At 38.9% G+C, this 15523-nt stretch overlaps 1 protein-coding gene across 1 annotated transcript; it reads left to right on the top strand.

Moving 5' to 3' along the window:
* The first annotated feature begins 136 nt into the window (after nt 1-136).
* Nucleotides 137-14807, top strand: LOC146485004 (serine/threonine-protein kinase greatwall-like). The gene is made up of 14 exons (XM_085103889.1): nt 137-346; nt 1393-1448; nt 2632-2732; nt 4105-4196; nt 4551-4643; nt 4748-4794; nt 5680-5768; nt 6605-6720; nt 7623-7809; nt 8361-9941; nt 10949-11062; nt 12383-12484; nt 13208-13318; nt 13938-14807. The coding sequence occupies exons 1-14, from the start codon at nt 299-301 to the stop codon at nt 13982-13984; spliced, it is 2784 nt and encodes a 927-aa protein (XP_084960015.1). The 5' UTR covers nt 137-298; the 3' UTR covers nt 13985-14807.
* The last annotated feature ends 716 nt before the right edge of the window (nt 14808-15523 follow it).

The raw sequence follows: 15523 nt of genomic DNA, 5'->3' as shown, positions 1-15523 counted from the left end.
CATATCCCTTTTCCTTGACTATTACCCCCACTCCTCCCCCGCTGCATCCCTCCACGCTGCCCGCCAAATCCATCCCAGAAGTGCTTGCGAATATTACATCAAGGACTGGACACTAGTATTTTTCCCCGCGCAGAAATTTAAACATGGCGGATGTTTGATCACCGGTTCTATTTTCAAGTTTTCACTAAACCCCGCATTTCATCTGATCCAAGTAGAGTTTGTAGAAAACTGAAACCCCGTGCAATTGTTACCTGTAACTCTCGTGTACACCTCGTTTTGATTTCAAAAGGGCAGCAAGATGGACGGGCCTTCTTCGGAAAGCCGAAGGAACCGCCACACACTCAAGGTTGGTCTCTGATAAATGTTGTTGTAACTAATTTCAGCACAACGTTATAGTAGGCTAACAGCTTTAAAGGAAATTCTTGATCTGTAGGCAAGGTTAGCCAATCCATAGAATTCCGGGTCTTGTGAAATTGCTCCGATCATAACCTATTCATGATCTGTGTAATGTGCATGCCTGTTACATGTAAATATTAGCTGTATATAAGCTTACAGTTTATAGGCAGTACAAACTTGCGCGTTTCCCTTTGAACAGTTTTGTTCTGCTAGAATGCATTCAAAAATAAAAGTTTATAGCTCCTTCTCGATTGAAAGGACTTTCTGAAGGTGAGAGTACATGTACTATAGATGTTGAGTACACTGTACATTTACATTTGATTTTCGCTTCCCGCACTGGCATCCATGTGCAATCAAAATTTGTTTTATGGCATGTAGAAAAGTTCATCTTGATCGCCACGACGCCACCCTTTCAGTTTTTTTTAATAATTTTTAATGACAACATTGTATTAGGTTTGCACCACCAATAAGACAAGACAAAGATAAAATTATCTTGCAAACAATCTACATGTAAAAGTCTCAATTCCAAGCAGAAAAATAAATTATTGAAATGGTACGTGTATTAAACTTAACAACATCATTATGAACAATAGAACTTTCAATATTGCTGTACTTTAATGTGATATTTTATTTCAGAATATCACTTTATAAATAATTATTATATGACTAGGAAACAAACTGTCTTCTCCTTTAACCAGTCTCTTACAGTACCATTTTTCTTTAAGTATTTTAAGGTGGCCATGATTGCAACTCCATGCAAGTGAAGGATACAAAAACAGTATGTGTAAAGCCAGTGGTGGGACTAGTCGGCAGTGATAATTATACATTAATTTTTAGAAAACAAGTTAAATCTCTATTTTAATAAAACTATGCAGTGTATTATTCATAAAATCAAATTGAAGCTAGACATTTAACTCAAGTTACTGTAATAAAAATGAGAAATTTGTTACTGTTGGAGGAACTAAAATTTTCTGAAATTTTTGTTCATTTTTATAGCCCACCTGTATAGATGATTTTGATATCATCAAGCCAATCAGCAGAGGAGCATTTGGGTAAGTCAACACTACAATGGGTTTAATACTGCTAGCTTAAGTTTTCCTTTTGTGACATACATATTGGTATCATTAACTAGACTTATGAGTTGTTCAAAGAGTGGCTATTACTATCCATCAGATAAGTTACTATCTAGCAGTTTTACAATAATAATTAATAACTGGATCATTGTATAATGCAATTCCAGAGTTTTGATTGGGTTAGTGGCTATGGTTCATGAGCCATTATACCATGCTTGAGAAATAGCAACCATTAAATTGTCATCTGGTTGTTCTTGCAAAACAAAATATTTCAATTATTCCACTCATGCTTGTTGGATACAATATATGAGATCATAATATAACAAACTCGGCGCTATCCAATGTGCCCTCACGGAGTAATTGTTAATTCTCCTCCATTCCCAATGTACCTTAGGACATTCCAAGCCAGTGAATAGTGTTTTATGCATTGTCTGATTGACTACTCAAACTCTGGCTATTCACCACCTGGCATTGTGTTGGATTTAGCATACAAGATTTTCATTAATTTGTCAGAAATAAAGTGACTAACTGGGACGGGCTTGGTATCTGATAACTAATAACTGAACCTCTAGGATGTGTCTTTTTGATAATGATGACGATGATCATCATCATCATCTTCATCATCATCGTCATCATCATCCTCATTGATCACCAATCAATTGATGCTGATGAATTGATGATCAATGATGATGATGAAGTTGGTGATCCAAATGATAACGAGTGCTACTTTCAAGGTTAACATTGGGACACCAGGGTGCTTGTTGGTACAATATTTTGAGAAATACCTAAATTCCACCCTTAAATATATTGTGAACTCCCAGAATGGAGAACCAAAGAAACCGTAACTCTGCTGTTCTACATGTAGATATATAGGTCAATAGCAGCATGTTTCAAGCAAAGTTCTTTTTTTTTAATTTTAAAGCTGACGCAGTGCCAGGTATGGGTTTAACCCACAGAAGCCCCACCCATGCTCTCTCAACTTCACTTCTTTACTTCAAAAAGTTACAGTTTCTGTAACTGACACAGTTATATTTGATATCAAGGTTGCATTGGTCATAATATATTTTTTACTAAAACCCTTGCAATATCTCGTGACTACTTGATATTGACTTTAGCTTTAATTTATAAATAATTAGATTTTTACATGTGTGTTACCTTTTAGGCAGGTTTTCCTTGCTCATAGGAGAGACAAAGATAAACAATTTTATGCTGTAAAGGTTGTAAAGAAGACTGACGTTGTCAACAAGAACATGATTGAACAAGGTACACACGGTTTCTTCTTTTCCAATCAGAATTGACTTCTTAATAATTACATTTCCAATCAGAATTAACTTCTTAATAATTACATGAAATCTTGGGCGCTAATTTCCTTTCAGGCAAACATTCTGGTTTGTAGTTTCAAAAAATTTAGTTGCTGAAAGGAATAAATTTTTTGCAGTTAACCTCAACAGACTTGAAAACAAACTTGTTCAATTCATGAATTTTCTATGTGAATCCAAATAACACATTCAACTTTTAATACAGTCGAACCTCCACTAACGGCCACCTCTCCACAACGGCCACCTCTTTACAAGGGCCACTTTTTTTTGTCCCGGCGGACAGTCCATACATTAGCTCTTGTTTAAACCTCTCTACAACGGCCACCTCTCTACAACGGAAACGGCCACTAAAGTGTGTCCCCAACTGCCAAAATAACCTCTCGACAAAGGCCAGTACAGTACTTTTTTGTAAAAACCTTTTTTTTATAAGCTGATGGAAAACTGATGCAGTAATCCACATTTGTCTCTGGAACATTACGTTTCTGTATCCATTTTAATGATATACGTATTTTTATTGTGTTCCGTTTATATGCTGCAGTAAGCATAAATTGTCTACAATAATATAGCGAATGTTGCGAACCTTGCTTGTTTCGACTTGTTAACATTTTGATTCAAAACATTATTTACGTCTTATTGTGTATGTTATCTATATATATTATTTAAGATTAGATTGCCATTATAGGCTACAGTAAGCATGAACTTGGCACAATAAACATGTTGTACTTCCCGAAAAAAAAGTGTCATATTACACCCCTACCTCCCCATAACGGCCACCTCTCCACAACGGCCACTTTCTTCTGTCCCCAAGGTGGCCGTTGTGGAGAGGTTCAACTGTAGTTTAAAATATGATGGAGAAGCCAGATCTGAGTAGGAATGGCCGAATGGAATGAAATTTTCCGGTTTGTTCGATTTTGCGGAATGTTAGGACAACCTCGCAAGGCATACCAAAATTCCAAAATTTTATTCTGGAAAGTTTTCTGTTCATTCAATTCTTTAACCAAAATTTCCGGAAGTTTTGGATGAATGGAAAGCACCTCTTCTCAATCTCTGATGATTTGTACAGTGTATGTTCATTACACTTAATTGTTTTTGATATTATTCCAGCCTCCATTATTTTGTTTTTTATTCATTTGGGTTATTCATTTTTTTCCTTGCTTTCTTGTTACCTGGCTTGTTCCCCTCTTTCATCCTTGTTTCATTAATTCTTAATTTTACATTTTTAAAAATGTTTATTTATTCTTAAATTTGATAATTCTTAATTTTACATTTTTAAAAATGTTTATTTATTCTTAAATTTGATAATTTTGTTTCAACAGTTGTTGCAGAAAGAGATGCATTAGCAATCTCCAAAAGTCCTTTTATTGTTAACTTGTTTTACTCCTTCCAGTCAAAAGACAGGATATTTCTGGTAAGTAAAGTGTAGGTTAACTTATGAATTATTTTGTTCTTTGTTGAAGTGGTGCGGAAATAGCTGTAACAGTTATAATAGTAGGGTTGGCAGTCAAATATTCTTTTGCAGTTGCTAATTACAAAAAGGGATGCAAACAGGGCAAAAGGTTCAATGCAATGCAGAACTTCCTACTAACCTACTTAGTACAGTGTGCAGTGTTATATTACAAACTCTAAACCCTCTGATACAGTTCCTGTACCACTTAAAGTTAAGTTACCAGTCGTGTCTCATCTTGTGCGCTACACTAATAACGTCTGTTATTACATGTACACATCAGTGGAATTAACTAAAATGTGTTAATCATTGGTTCAGGTAATGGAATACTTAATTGGCGGCGACTGCAAATCCCTTTTGCATAATGTGGGTTATTTTGACGAGGACATGTCGAGAATTTATATAGCACAGGTATGTTGGATGTGTGTCTGTTATTTGAAATATATAATTATATATATGAAATGTTTGAATTTTTTATTAGAAGAATTTTATTTTTGTTTACTTTATTGTAACAGGTTGTTTTAGCTTTGGAATACCTTCACAATCATGGTATAATACACAGGTATGTAAATATGTGATGTTATGGGATTCAAGGGGATGCTCTTCTACAGGTTACGGTGCTGGACTTGTAATCTGGAGGTCCTGGGTTCAAGTCCTGGTCTGACCACTTGGATTTGTTTCATGGTAGCTAGCCCTGTTTTCAAATCCAAGACCACGCTTTGTAAAAAGAAAAAAGCCGACTGGTTTGCCTCCCACCAGTCGGGATTTTTAACATATGTTATGTTCAGTTTGTATAACTTAATATTTCACCGATTTATAGTTTCCCTCATTATTAGTGCTACAGAGCCATTTATTTTTATTTTATTTTATTTCTGCCTCTGTGTGTATGTAGTGCATGTGTATTATGCACCAAGGAAGTAATTCAATAAAGTGTAAATTTAACTGGGAGCTCATACATGTAACACCCTACAATAGCTCACTGTCCATTAGACTAAGGAGTTCATCTTTTAGAGCCTCCCATAGCCGTATTAATGCTGACAGCAGATCACTTGCATTCATGATTTTAGCTAATAGATTCCCAGTTTTCATTTACTGGCTAAAATCCTGCTTGTATTAAGGTTAACTATTTTAAATGAGTAATTTCGTTTACTCATTCTTAGTTAAATATTCGTTATAGTATGTTTAATTGATGTTATGTTCATTTATTTGTCCTTAACCTGCGATCAGGCGTTCTTTTTTTCGCGGGAGCACGAAAGTGTGACAGCGTGAGAGTCAGCAGTTGGGAGAAGGGAAGAAAAAAACAATTTCTTCCCTTCTCCCTACTGCCGACTCTCGTGCTGCCACACTTTCGTGCTCCCCCGAAAAAAAGAATGCCTGATCGCAGGTTAATTTCTTCTAAATTTATTTAACTTATTTTGATATTCCCGTTTTATTAATCAATCTACAGAGATCTCAAACCAGACAACCTCCTAATCTCTAATGAAGGAAAGATTAAGTTAACAGATTTTGGATTATCCAGGTTGACCATGGAAAGAAGTAAGTGACTGGTCACACTATGGTAGTAGTAGGCTTAGTTTAGTTTTTCAATCATAACTTAAATTATTGACAATAATTTATTAGTCACCAAAGGGCACATGAAAAATGCTAACCACATACTGGTTTGGTATAATTATTTATTATATAGCTGAACTGGTCTGTGCTGAAAAGGAACATTATGATTGGATTGGCTTCTTGAGTGGTCCAAATTTCCTTTATAGACCACTAAGATGAGCAGCTTGCATTACAACGTACATTTGAAAAAAGCAAAGGGTTTCAATTTTCACAAAAACAAAGCAAAATGTTTTAAATCAAACTTATGAAGTAGGAAGTGTTCAAACTGTTATGTCAGAGTTTAGTACGAGAGCAAAGAATTTTATCATCCAGATGAAGAACATACTTCTTTCACGTGGACTTGAAAGCAACAATGGGAAAGCCTATATAATAAAATACAAAATAGGAAAACCGAATGCCATAACTCTGTTCTCAGGTTCTTCCCTTCCCATTAAATTGTACATACATGTATCTGTTGTTGAACTAGCGTGAAGCCCGTATTGGGAAGATATTGGTCTCGTCCTTTATTTTTGTTATTTATTTATTTATTTATTTATTTATTTATTTATTTTTTTGGAGCAAGTTTATGGACCTTGCCTTTGGCTCGGTCAGTCCATAAACTTGAAAAAAAAAAAAAAAAGAACTTGACCAATATCTTCCCAATACGGACCACATGCCAGTTTAATAACATATATATATGCAATTTAATGGGAAGGGAAGAACCTGGGAACAGAGTTATGGCATTCGGATTTCCTAACATGTTATCATGGATTCTGTTTCAGAGCCAAGCTTTATTGATGTGATGAGTACTCCATCGGTAAACAAATCTGACAAGACTGGCTCGAGTTTCTTCAGAACTCCAGGCCAAGTGATGTCACTGACTTCAAATTTTACCTTTGTAAGTACTTGAAGCACTTAGTCATGACCATATAAGGAGCAATTTCTAGTCTATTTGAGTGCTAGGGTGAAAGCCAGATTGACAAGATGGCTAGGAAATGCAGAAAATAAAATACAATAAAAAATACATGTGTAGCCTTCGTAGAGTAAATTATATGTAATGTTTGACAGGCTTACAAACAGCAAGCCTTCGAACAGGCTCCCAAGTGGGGTACATGGCGAAAGGAAAAATCGGCGAGCCGGGTGAGAGGAGCAAGCTCAAGTTTTGTCTTCCCCCTTTTCATGTACCCCTTTTGGGAGCCTGTTCACAGGCTAACAGACAGCAAGTGATGTAAAGTCGACAGTACTGGGATGAAGGTGCAGTGTTGTCTTAGCCTAAAAATGCACATGGACCTTTTCTGCTTTCAGCCTTTCATTTGTTCTGTTTTTCATTGTTCCTGAAAAGCCCCTTATACACTGTTTTCTTCCTTATTGTTTCTTTCAAATGGCTAAGAATTGTCAAGACGCCACCGTCCGCAGTTCTTGGCCACTTGAAATGGAAGGCATCAAGGAGTTTTTTTTTTTTGAATATATCAAAACGCTGTCAAAACACTGTCACTGTTTTTTTATGCGCCTTTGCTTCAGCAAATCCCTGCTGATCAAATGTTTAAAAGCTAATCAAAAAGTTTTAACAGACCTGTTCTCCTCGCTGTTCTTGTTGGTATGGTACTTACTGCGAGAATTTGTTTATAAATCAAGAATTTGATCTTTGGTGATCATTTGCTTTATTCTCATGACCTGTGTGCTTGTTCAAGTGGTGCTATTGTAAGGAGAAAATAAATACTGATCACTATTGAGGACGAAAGAGTGAAGCCGTAACGGTAGTACGGACAGCGCTGTCACTAAATGTTATTTCGTCCACAGTCTTTGTCTGCAGCGAAACCAGCCAACAGGTCACGACTGAACACCAGCTGTCTGGCATTACAGCAGCACATGGAAACCACGCCCATATCACGTGATTCTCCAGTTTGTCACAATGAAAGACTTCCTATTTCCACCCCCAAAGGAGTTTTGAAACCGGGCGATCAAACTCCGCTTGCTGCCACTGCTGGTAAGTTCTATCAACCGCGCGATTAAAATTCAGGAGGCCTTAGAAGAGTGTATTTATTTGAAGGGGAAGTATCATGCGAATTTGATGTCATTTCAAAACCCCAAAATGTTTGTCTGTCAACAGAAACAAAAAAATAATAATAATTGTCTAGTTTTGTTATAATAAATTATCACCCCAGTGCAATAAACTGGTAATTCGTGCCTCTGGCCAGAGACAGAGTAGGTCGGAATGGATTGAAAGTTGAAAAATGTTAGGCTAACTTTTTTCAAATTGCTTTCGCGGTTACCGACTCTCTCTAATCATCCTTATTCCAGGATACATTACAATTACCATATTGATCATCATTTCACGGTATAATTAAAATTTAATTTACTAGCTACCGCGTTTAGCTTCAAAGCTCAATAGTTAAGAGTACTTTCAATAAATTGGAAACTTAGGTTTGTGTCCACCCTCAATTCATGTGTACCACTCATTTCATATAGCACCATGATGGTATTGCAGTTCGTGTGCCACTGTTGAGTGAGGGTATTTTTCCTTTGTTTTCTTTGCAGGCCAAGATAAAAAGAAACGAGCCCAGTTTTGCCCCAAAGTCAGCCAACGAACCTTTAATATAAACGACCCTCCGGAAACGCCGTTAGTTTCAGATCTTACCACGCAAAGAAACGTTAGAAACAGATCGCCCGAGGAAGAGAATGCGTTGCCAGCTTGTAAGAGAGCCCGCCATTCCGGCCTCACCACTGAAATAGATGCTTTATCCCTTAAGGAACTCCGAGGTGATACTTCAAGGGAGCCTCTGCAGGAAATTTGTGCAGGTACACCTCAAAGGCCCTTAGAAAAGCGAATCGTTTCGTTGTCTGATGCTCCTCTGGCAAGCTCCCCATTCAGCCCACACAAGAGCCCTATGCAATATGAAAGTCCTCTTTCGAAGCATGAGAAAACGAGTCCTGTACAGGAATTTCTTACTCCCCCTATCCCAGCAGCTTGTGCCCCGTTTAATGCTGAAATTTTCAGTCCTCGCGACAGAACGGGAACAATTATGGAATTTTTGAAGGACAAAGGACAGGTCACCCCCGTGAATCACGAGAGCATTGATAGGGAACAAGCAATGAGTGTCACGACACCTTTAGCGTCCGTGACCCGGAGAATTATGTGCCCTGAGGTGCCATTTACTTCTGGGTATGTTAGTGGAACAACCAGTGAAGAGGAAAGTGATACTAATCAGGAATCGCCCGGTACAGTGAAAGGCGAGAATTCCAGTAATGGAGGGAAGAAAGAAAATAATTTGAGGCTGTTTGGAACCTGCGAGTTTGCAAAAGATGATCATTACACAATCAATAGTAATTTACAGAAATCTGAAAAAGTGGACACAAGTGGAAGTTCAGGGTTTAATGAAAGCCCTGACAACTGGCCCGCTGGGGAAATTCCGCCTGTGAAACAAGAGCATCCAGCACTCAGTTGTACTCCTCGTACGTCGATTCTGCAAGTCCCTGACGAGATTATGCAGACAGAAGGTGAAAAAAGAAACAGCCTTTCCGAAAGGCGAGAAAGTGGGGTTGCGTTACTGCCATTATCCCCAACAATCGCTGCAACACCTGATTCTTGCTGTTACGAGTCACGCGACAAGAACGTGACAATAGAATTCGAAGGCGTGGAGAACGCCAACGACTTTTATGCCGGCCAAAAGGAGAATAATGCCTTCGATGGAGAGGTGTTTGTAAAATTCGCCGAAGCTCACGAACCTGCCGATGAAAGCTCTGGTCTCGAATCCACTCTTACTCGGCCTCGACGTCTAACTATCCCATTTGAGTCTAACAGTGGCAATGAGCAGAAATTGGAGGAAGGAAACTCAAGTCAAGCGCGAGACTCTCACATGGACATTAGTTTACCCTTAGTCGTGACTGAGTCGCCGATGGATGTGACGTTTAAAAGCCGCGCAAGTTCCAAAGGCACTCCTGGACCAATGGACGTGTCTCACCAATGGCATCACACCTCCGCCCCTCTTATGCGCACCCCTTTTCGGACCCCCAAGTCTTGTCGCCGTGGTAACCGCCCTGAGAGTTCACCTCCCAAGAACAGGATACTGGGAACTCCAGATTATCTGGCCCCGGAAATCCTCCTTGGACACGAGCACAGTAAGTGGTTTTGAACTAGGGAGGGGAGCCTCGGGATAAGATTTTTCAGACAGTCCCATTTCTAAACTGCCAACCCCACCCCCTCCGTGACATGACTGTCTATAGAGTAGATTCGAACCTCTCTCTTTCCCTTGCATGGATACTGTTTACGTAATATATCAAACACGAGACACAGTGTTTCATCACATATCAAACACCGAGAAAAAAGTGGAAAATATGACGCGTAGCGGGGTATTTTTGTCGAATTTCGAGGTTTTTGGTGTTGTGATGAAACACTGTGACGAGTGTTTGATATAAGTACTCAAACAAACTGATTTTGAAGGGGAAATTAAGGATGCAAAAACGAGGAGTTTTTCATCAGATATCCAAACACGTCACGGTGCATGATTTCCCTTGTCTTTGGCTTTTGAATTCTTAATGAGTTTGAGAAAGTAATTTACCACTGGTTCGAAAGTTCTCCGCAATATTTAATTTGAAAAGTATAAAACCATTGCGTCCCGCAATTAGAATTCTAAGCTATTCGTGGCGGTGCAGAATCAGAATTGTAACTTGTCAGCTTGAAAAATTTACAAGCAGTGCACATGGGTTAAGTGACTAAGATAAGAAAATAGGTTTATCATTTTATTGAGTTGGCTATTAAGGGCAAAGAGACTTGGTAGCTTTCGCGAACGATTCTTCTCCATTGCACGCGGTTGGTTTTCTCAAAGGTGCTGTTGCACTCAACACGAGGCAATTTTTCTTGCAATGGCAACAATGACTGACAATTTTCCATTGTGAGACAAGTGTCTAGAAGGAGTGTTACGCGCGCAATTTTGTCCACAACTTATCTCTCAACAGCATTGCGTTGCAAGATGCATGAAAGATCGTCTCGTGTAACAACATTTTCAATAAGACAGAAACGTTTATAATGCAACGTAAGGTCAGGTGATCAGATCAAAACGTTTTATTGTGGATTCAGTCGACTCTCTTTTAAGTCAAGAATTCATGTGTTGCTATTTTCTCTTCAGCTCCAGCAGTCGACTGGTGGTCGCTAGGTGTTTGTTTGTACGAGTTTCTGACTGGAGTTCCACCGTTTAACGACGACACACCAGAGCTTGTCTTCAGCCACATCATGCAGAGAGGTGAGCTATGGAAAGGAATTTTGAGAAAACAATCAAATCTTTGCATTTAATAGTGGGTCCCGAGGGCAGCACCTGATTTTGTTCCGATTCAACCAGGAAACAGTGGACAAAGAGCCTCTGTGGACGGGCTACTGAAATTCGTAGATATGCACTTTTGTTTATTACATAGACACGGGTGTTTTACTGGAAAATACACCACTTGTAAAATTCATACGAAACTACATCCGGGACCCGAGTGGCGTATTTTCCATATCCTCACTAGTGAGGATATTGATGACGTCATGTCCCTCTTTTTCACGGTTGTTTATGCAAACAGTTGGTGAAAAATGGCGAACAAATGATAAAAAGAAAATAACACGGTGGTTTAGAGTTTTTATTTTCTCGTGTTAAAAACAATATTTTTCCACTCGAAAATAAACTTAATATCTTCTCGCCGCCGTATATCCTCTATTTATTTTGTATTTCACCGAATCTCGATGTTCTATTTCCAATTTCATGTCAATTAATATCGAGCTTCTCGTACACTGGCAGCGTTTGTTCGAAAGCCAATTAACCCATATCTAAGATCGAACGTTAACCAAGTAGAATGGCGTTGTCTTACCAATTATTCGTGTTTCTGAGCCAATCATACGAGCAGGCGAGTTTGTCATACAAGTGAGCGAAGCCGATGCCTGGTGCGAGTGAACGAGCCAGGATGGAATAGGGAAGAAAGCTCTCAAGGTTTTTCTTTCTCTTCTTGAAAACAGTTTTTCAAAATATATATTCTATAGAAATCTTGACTGAGATTTCAAACGTTGATCCTAGACCAATTCGTGCTTTTTCAGCATGTGGGCACCGTTCTTTCTGTGACGTTACGTTAACGCTGGAAAGTGAAAAAAAAAAAATCACACTAAACAGAGCAACTAATGGAAGAAGAATCTCATAACATGTGCTGTTTTCCAATTGCGTAGCTAACATAGATTTGTTTATGTCAATCCGGAAACTCGTGGCTGGCTATGCTTATCCCATGTGAGACTGACGTGCAAGCGGGAATAACTTGAGTTATCACAAGAGTGAAGAAAGTACTCCTCTCTGACAGAGAGCAGGTGGACAAATCATTCGTCAGCACTCGCGTGAAGCTGATGGAATTTACCCGAAGAATTAAAAAAATCATCGAAAATCTCGAGATCTTCCAAAGAATTACTTGTAGGAACATGGCTTAAAGATCTCTGAAGATAGCACGAACTTTCAAAGATATCTCGCAGATTTGCGAACGCAACTTGAAGTCTTCCGAAAATAATATTGTTATTTTTGTTTTTGTTTGTTTGTTTGTTTGTTTAGAGCTGCTGTGGCCAGAGGGAGATGAGGCGTTGTCAGAAAATGCTGTGGGATCAGTGGAAAGTATCCTTATTCTTGAAGCCGAGCACAGACCTGGAGGATTAGGTACATTTAGTGTAAGAAGAGGGGAGGTTTTATTCGCACGATCCCAGCTCTTTGTTGCCATCATGCATTGGCTTACCACTCCTTCAATTTTTAACAGCTTGCTGTTAACACTGCGCCTTTAAAAAAACTGAGTGAAAGACGCAATAACCATCAAGCTACGAAGCTCCTCGAAATTTAAGGTTCCTTTTTAAGGCGAAATTAAAAGTAAGGACCAAATAACTAAGATAACGAGCTCATGACATGAATAGAAGCCAAACCAGCGGAAAAACGAAAGGTTAATAATTCTCTGGGAGGTTTGTTGTCTATCAAACCCTCTTATCGCCAAAATGTGTTAGCTCTTTTAATACTACGTTAGCTGTCATGCTTACCTTAATCTTTATAACTTAGTAGAGGCGCTTTGGCTGAGAGATTAGATCGTCGATGGTTTGATTCTAAGGTTCTGCGGGTTTTTTTTTTGGTCCTCCAGAACTCCACATTGTCTCTCTATACACAGCTGTGTGAAACAGAATGGTACCTACAACCCTAGGGAAACTTAATGAATGCTGGGGGTTACCCTGTGATGGACTATCGTTTCATCCAGGGAGGGGAGGGGGGGGGGGGGGGCAAATGCTCTCAGTTGTCTCGTTGGGGTGAAACTAGAGGCAGTTGCCGTGTGGACCGCCTTGTAGTCCATGTATAAATTTATAACTTAAGAACGTAACACAATGTCTCTCATCTCTCAAGAAATTCAAAGACTTCCGTTCTTTTCAAGTCTGGACTGGTCCTCCATTCACAGCCATCCTCCCCCGTTTGTTCCTCGCCCAGATGACGTCACAGATACCACCTACTTTGATGGTAAGTTCATAAAGACGGTGCCTACTTTTTTTACTGCACGTACGCTCTGCGCAACTCGAGATACTCGGGTTTCCCTCTAGGTGGTGCCTACTAATACGGGGATATTTTTGCGCAGTTGAAAACTATGCGGAGAACGCAGAACTAAGCAAGTGCTTTTGGTATCCAAAAAGAAATTTTAGGGTAACCTTGCATTTTTCAGAGATTATAAAGCTTCGATTTGGATAAAAAACGCCATACATTGCTTTGTATTTTACTGGTTTTTAGAATAATTGTTGCTTAATTATCTCTGAAAAATGCGTGGTTACCCCCAATTTTCTTTTTGGATTTCAATAGCCCTTGTTGAGATCTACTTTCCCCGCAAAGTCATAAACCATACAAAAATATAAATTGGGGCTGAATAGCCTTTGTTTTCGTTAACTTTTGCCATTTATCGTTTTCCACTGTTACTTCACCCTTACTTGTCAATTTGAATCAGGACATGCGCAGTCAATGTGCGTCCCCTGAGAACATTTATTTCGCTGCCTAGCTCTTGAACGCAGTTTTGCCAGCTCTACTCGCCGTGCGATTAACACTTGTTTCATACCACGGAACATTACGTTCTCGTTCTGTTCTCTTACAGCTCGAAATACGATGCAAAATCTACGCCTGTCATCCTTTAGTCATTGAACTGAAGAGCTGAAACGCAACGCCATTTGTTGTGAAGTTATGTTTTGTTGCATTCCTTTCTTATATGCTTTCCTTCTCTGTACTCTTACAAATGTCTCTTGTATTTTCGCTGTTTCTTTAAGTAACCACCCGACGTTCAGATGGAACATTTGAGGACTCTAAATTCCGCGATCGTCCTTGTGCCAACACAAATAAGCTTTCTCACTTTCGCCATTAACTTTCTTCGTGACCTCAGACAGTAAACTAAGAATGAGGCTCATTAGGCAATTTCCGAGTTCCTTTTTCTTCTCTTTCAAAATGAAACTACGTGCAAAAACGTACGTGTTTACTTTATCATACAAATCAAACTAGGATTCGGAGAAAATTGACAACTGTTTTGAGTTTGCAAGACATGTGTCGATCGACCATTGATCATCATCATTTGCAAGTGTTCGTTACAATGTGAATTTGAATTATATTTGAGTTACAACTTTGAGATACGTATTTCAGACCGTTTGGAAATCTTATTCACAAATCAAACTCTTTTTCATCTGAATGGTTTCGCACTAGGACTCGTTCTGAAATCGAGGCAAAGAGCAATTCGAAACTTTGATTACAAGAATTTACTAGCTATGTTATAATAAAATTTTGTTTATTGTGGCGATCTTCATAAGGCTGTCGTTGTAAACTGAAATTTGCTAAATCAATTTATGCCTGATATATTTATTATTGTGTATAAAGTTATCTCATCATGTAAATTTTCTTAATTTATTTCTGTTATCAAAAGTTTAATAATTCTGGCTCCTTCGTCAGGAAGAAGGCAATAAATCACATTACAAGTGGACACATTGTTGTGAGCGGTTTTTTCCAGTTCGAGGGACGCGTGCAATCGACGAAGAGGATGAAGGAAGAAAGATACGTATTTGGTATTTCATGTCCGCCATCTTTCTTCCTTTATCTCGACGCAAGAGGCATTCCGGCGATCTTTGCTGGTGCTGGCAATATATAGGCTACATGTCACATGTGAACCTGTTTAATGAACTTCGAGTATTTTCAAAAGAGTTGAGACAGTCTTGGTAAATTGAGTCATTTTAAGACATTTTCATATTCAGACGTTGTATTCCCCCGCCCCTCACTCAATGTACGATTTTCGAGATTTTGGTTAAACCTACCACCATCAACATTGAAAGGAAGGTGGGGGGGGGGGGGGGGCGGAGGCGGTGGTTACAGGAAAATGATAAATCGGTTTTCAACAAGTCAGTTAGATCAAGCATTATCGAGAATATGCTAATTTTGGCGAGAGTTTTCTCAACTTCTTTACAGCTAACTCAGCAGTTAGAGCATCCGATGGGTGTACGGAAGGTCAAGGATTTCAACTGTCGCCGAGACTCGTTTTATATTGGTTGTTCCAAGAACGGATGATCTAAAACAAGGTTGGACACCTTATGATGATAAAATGTAGTATTCTTAATCCTTGTAGTCCTGACGTTGCCGACAGAAGCCATTAGAGAGATAAAGCACCACGTTTTGCGGCAAACGGCAGAAACGACGACGCGACCA

This window comes from Pavona decussata, unplaced genomic scaffold (assembly GCF_977016875.1).
Source record: "Pavona decussata unplaced genomic scaffold, jaPavDecu1.1 SCAFFOLD_28, whole genome shotgun sequence".
Lineage (NCBI taxonomy): Eukaryota > Metazoa > Cnidaria > Anthozoa > Scleractinia > Agariciidae > Pavona > Pavona decussata.
The sequence above is the reverse complement of the archived record's forward strand: the minus strand, read 5'-3'. Positions and strand labels throughout refer to the sequence as shown.

Coding starts and splice junctions, on each gene's coding strand:
- LOC146485004 (XM_085103889.1), top strand. CDS start 299: ATGGACGGGCCTTCTTCGGAAAGCCGAAGGAACCGCCACACACTCAAG. Junction 4,197..4,550: donor CAAAAGACAGGATATTTCTG/GTAAGTAAAGTG, acceptor TCATTGGTTCAG/GTAATGGAATACTTAATTGG. Junction 12,485..13,207: donor GCACAGACCTGGAGGATTAG/GTACATTTAGTG, acceptor TCATCTCTCAAG/AAATTCAAAGACTTCCGTTC.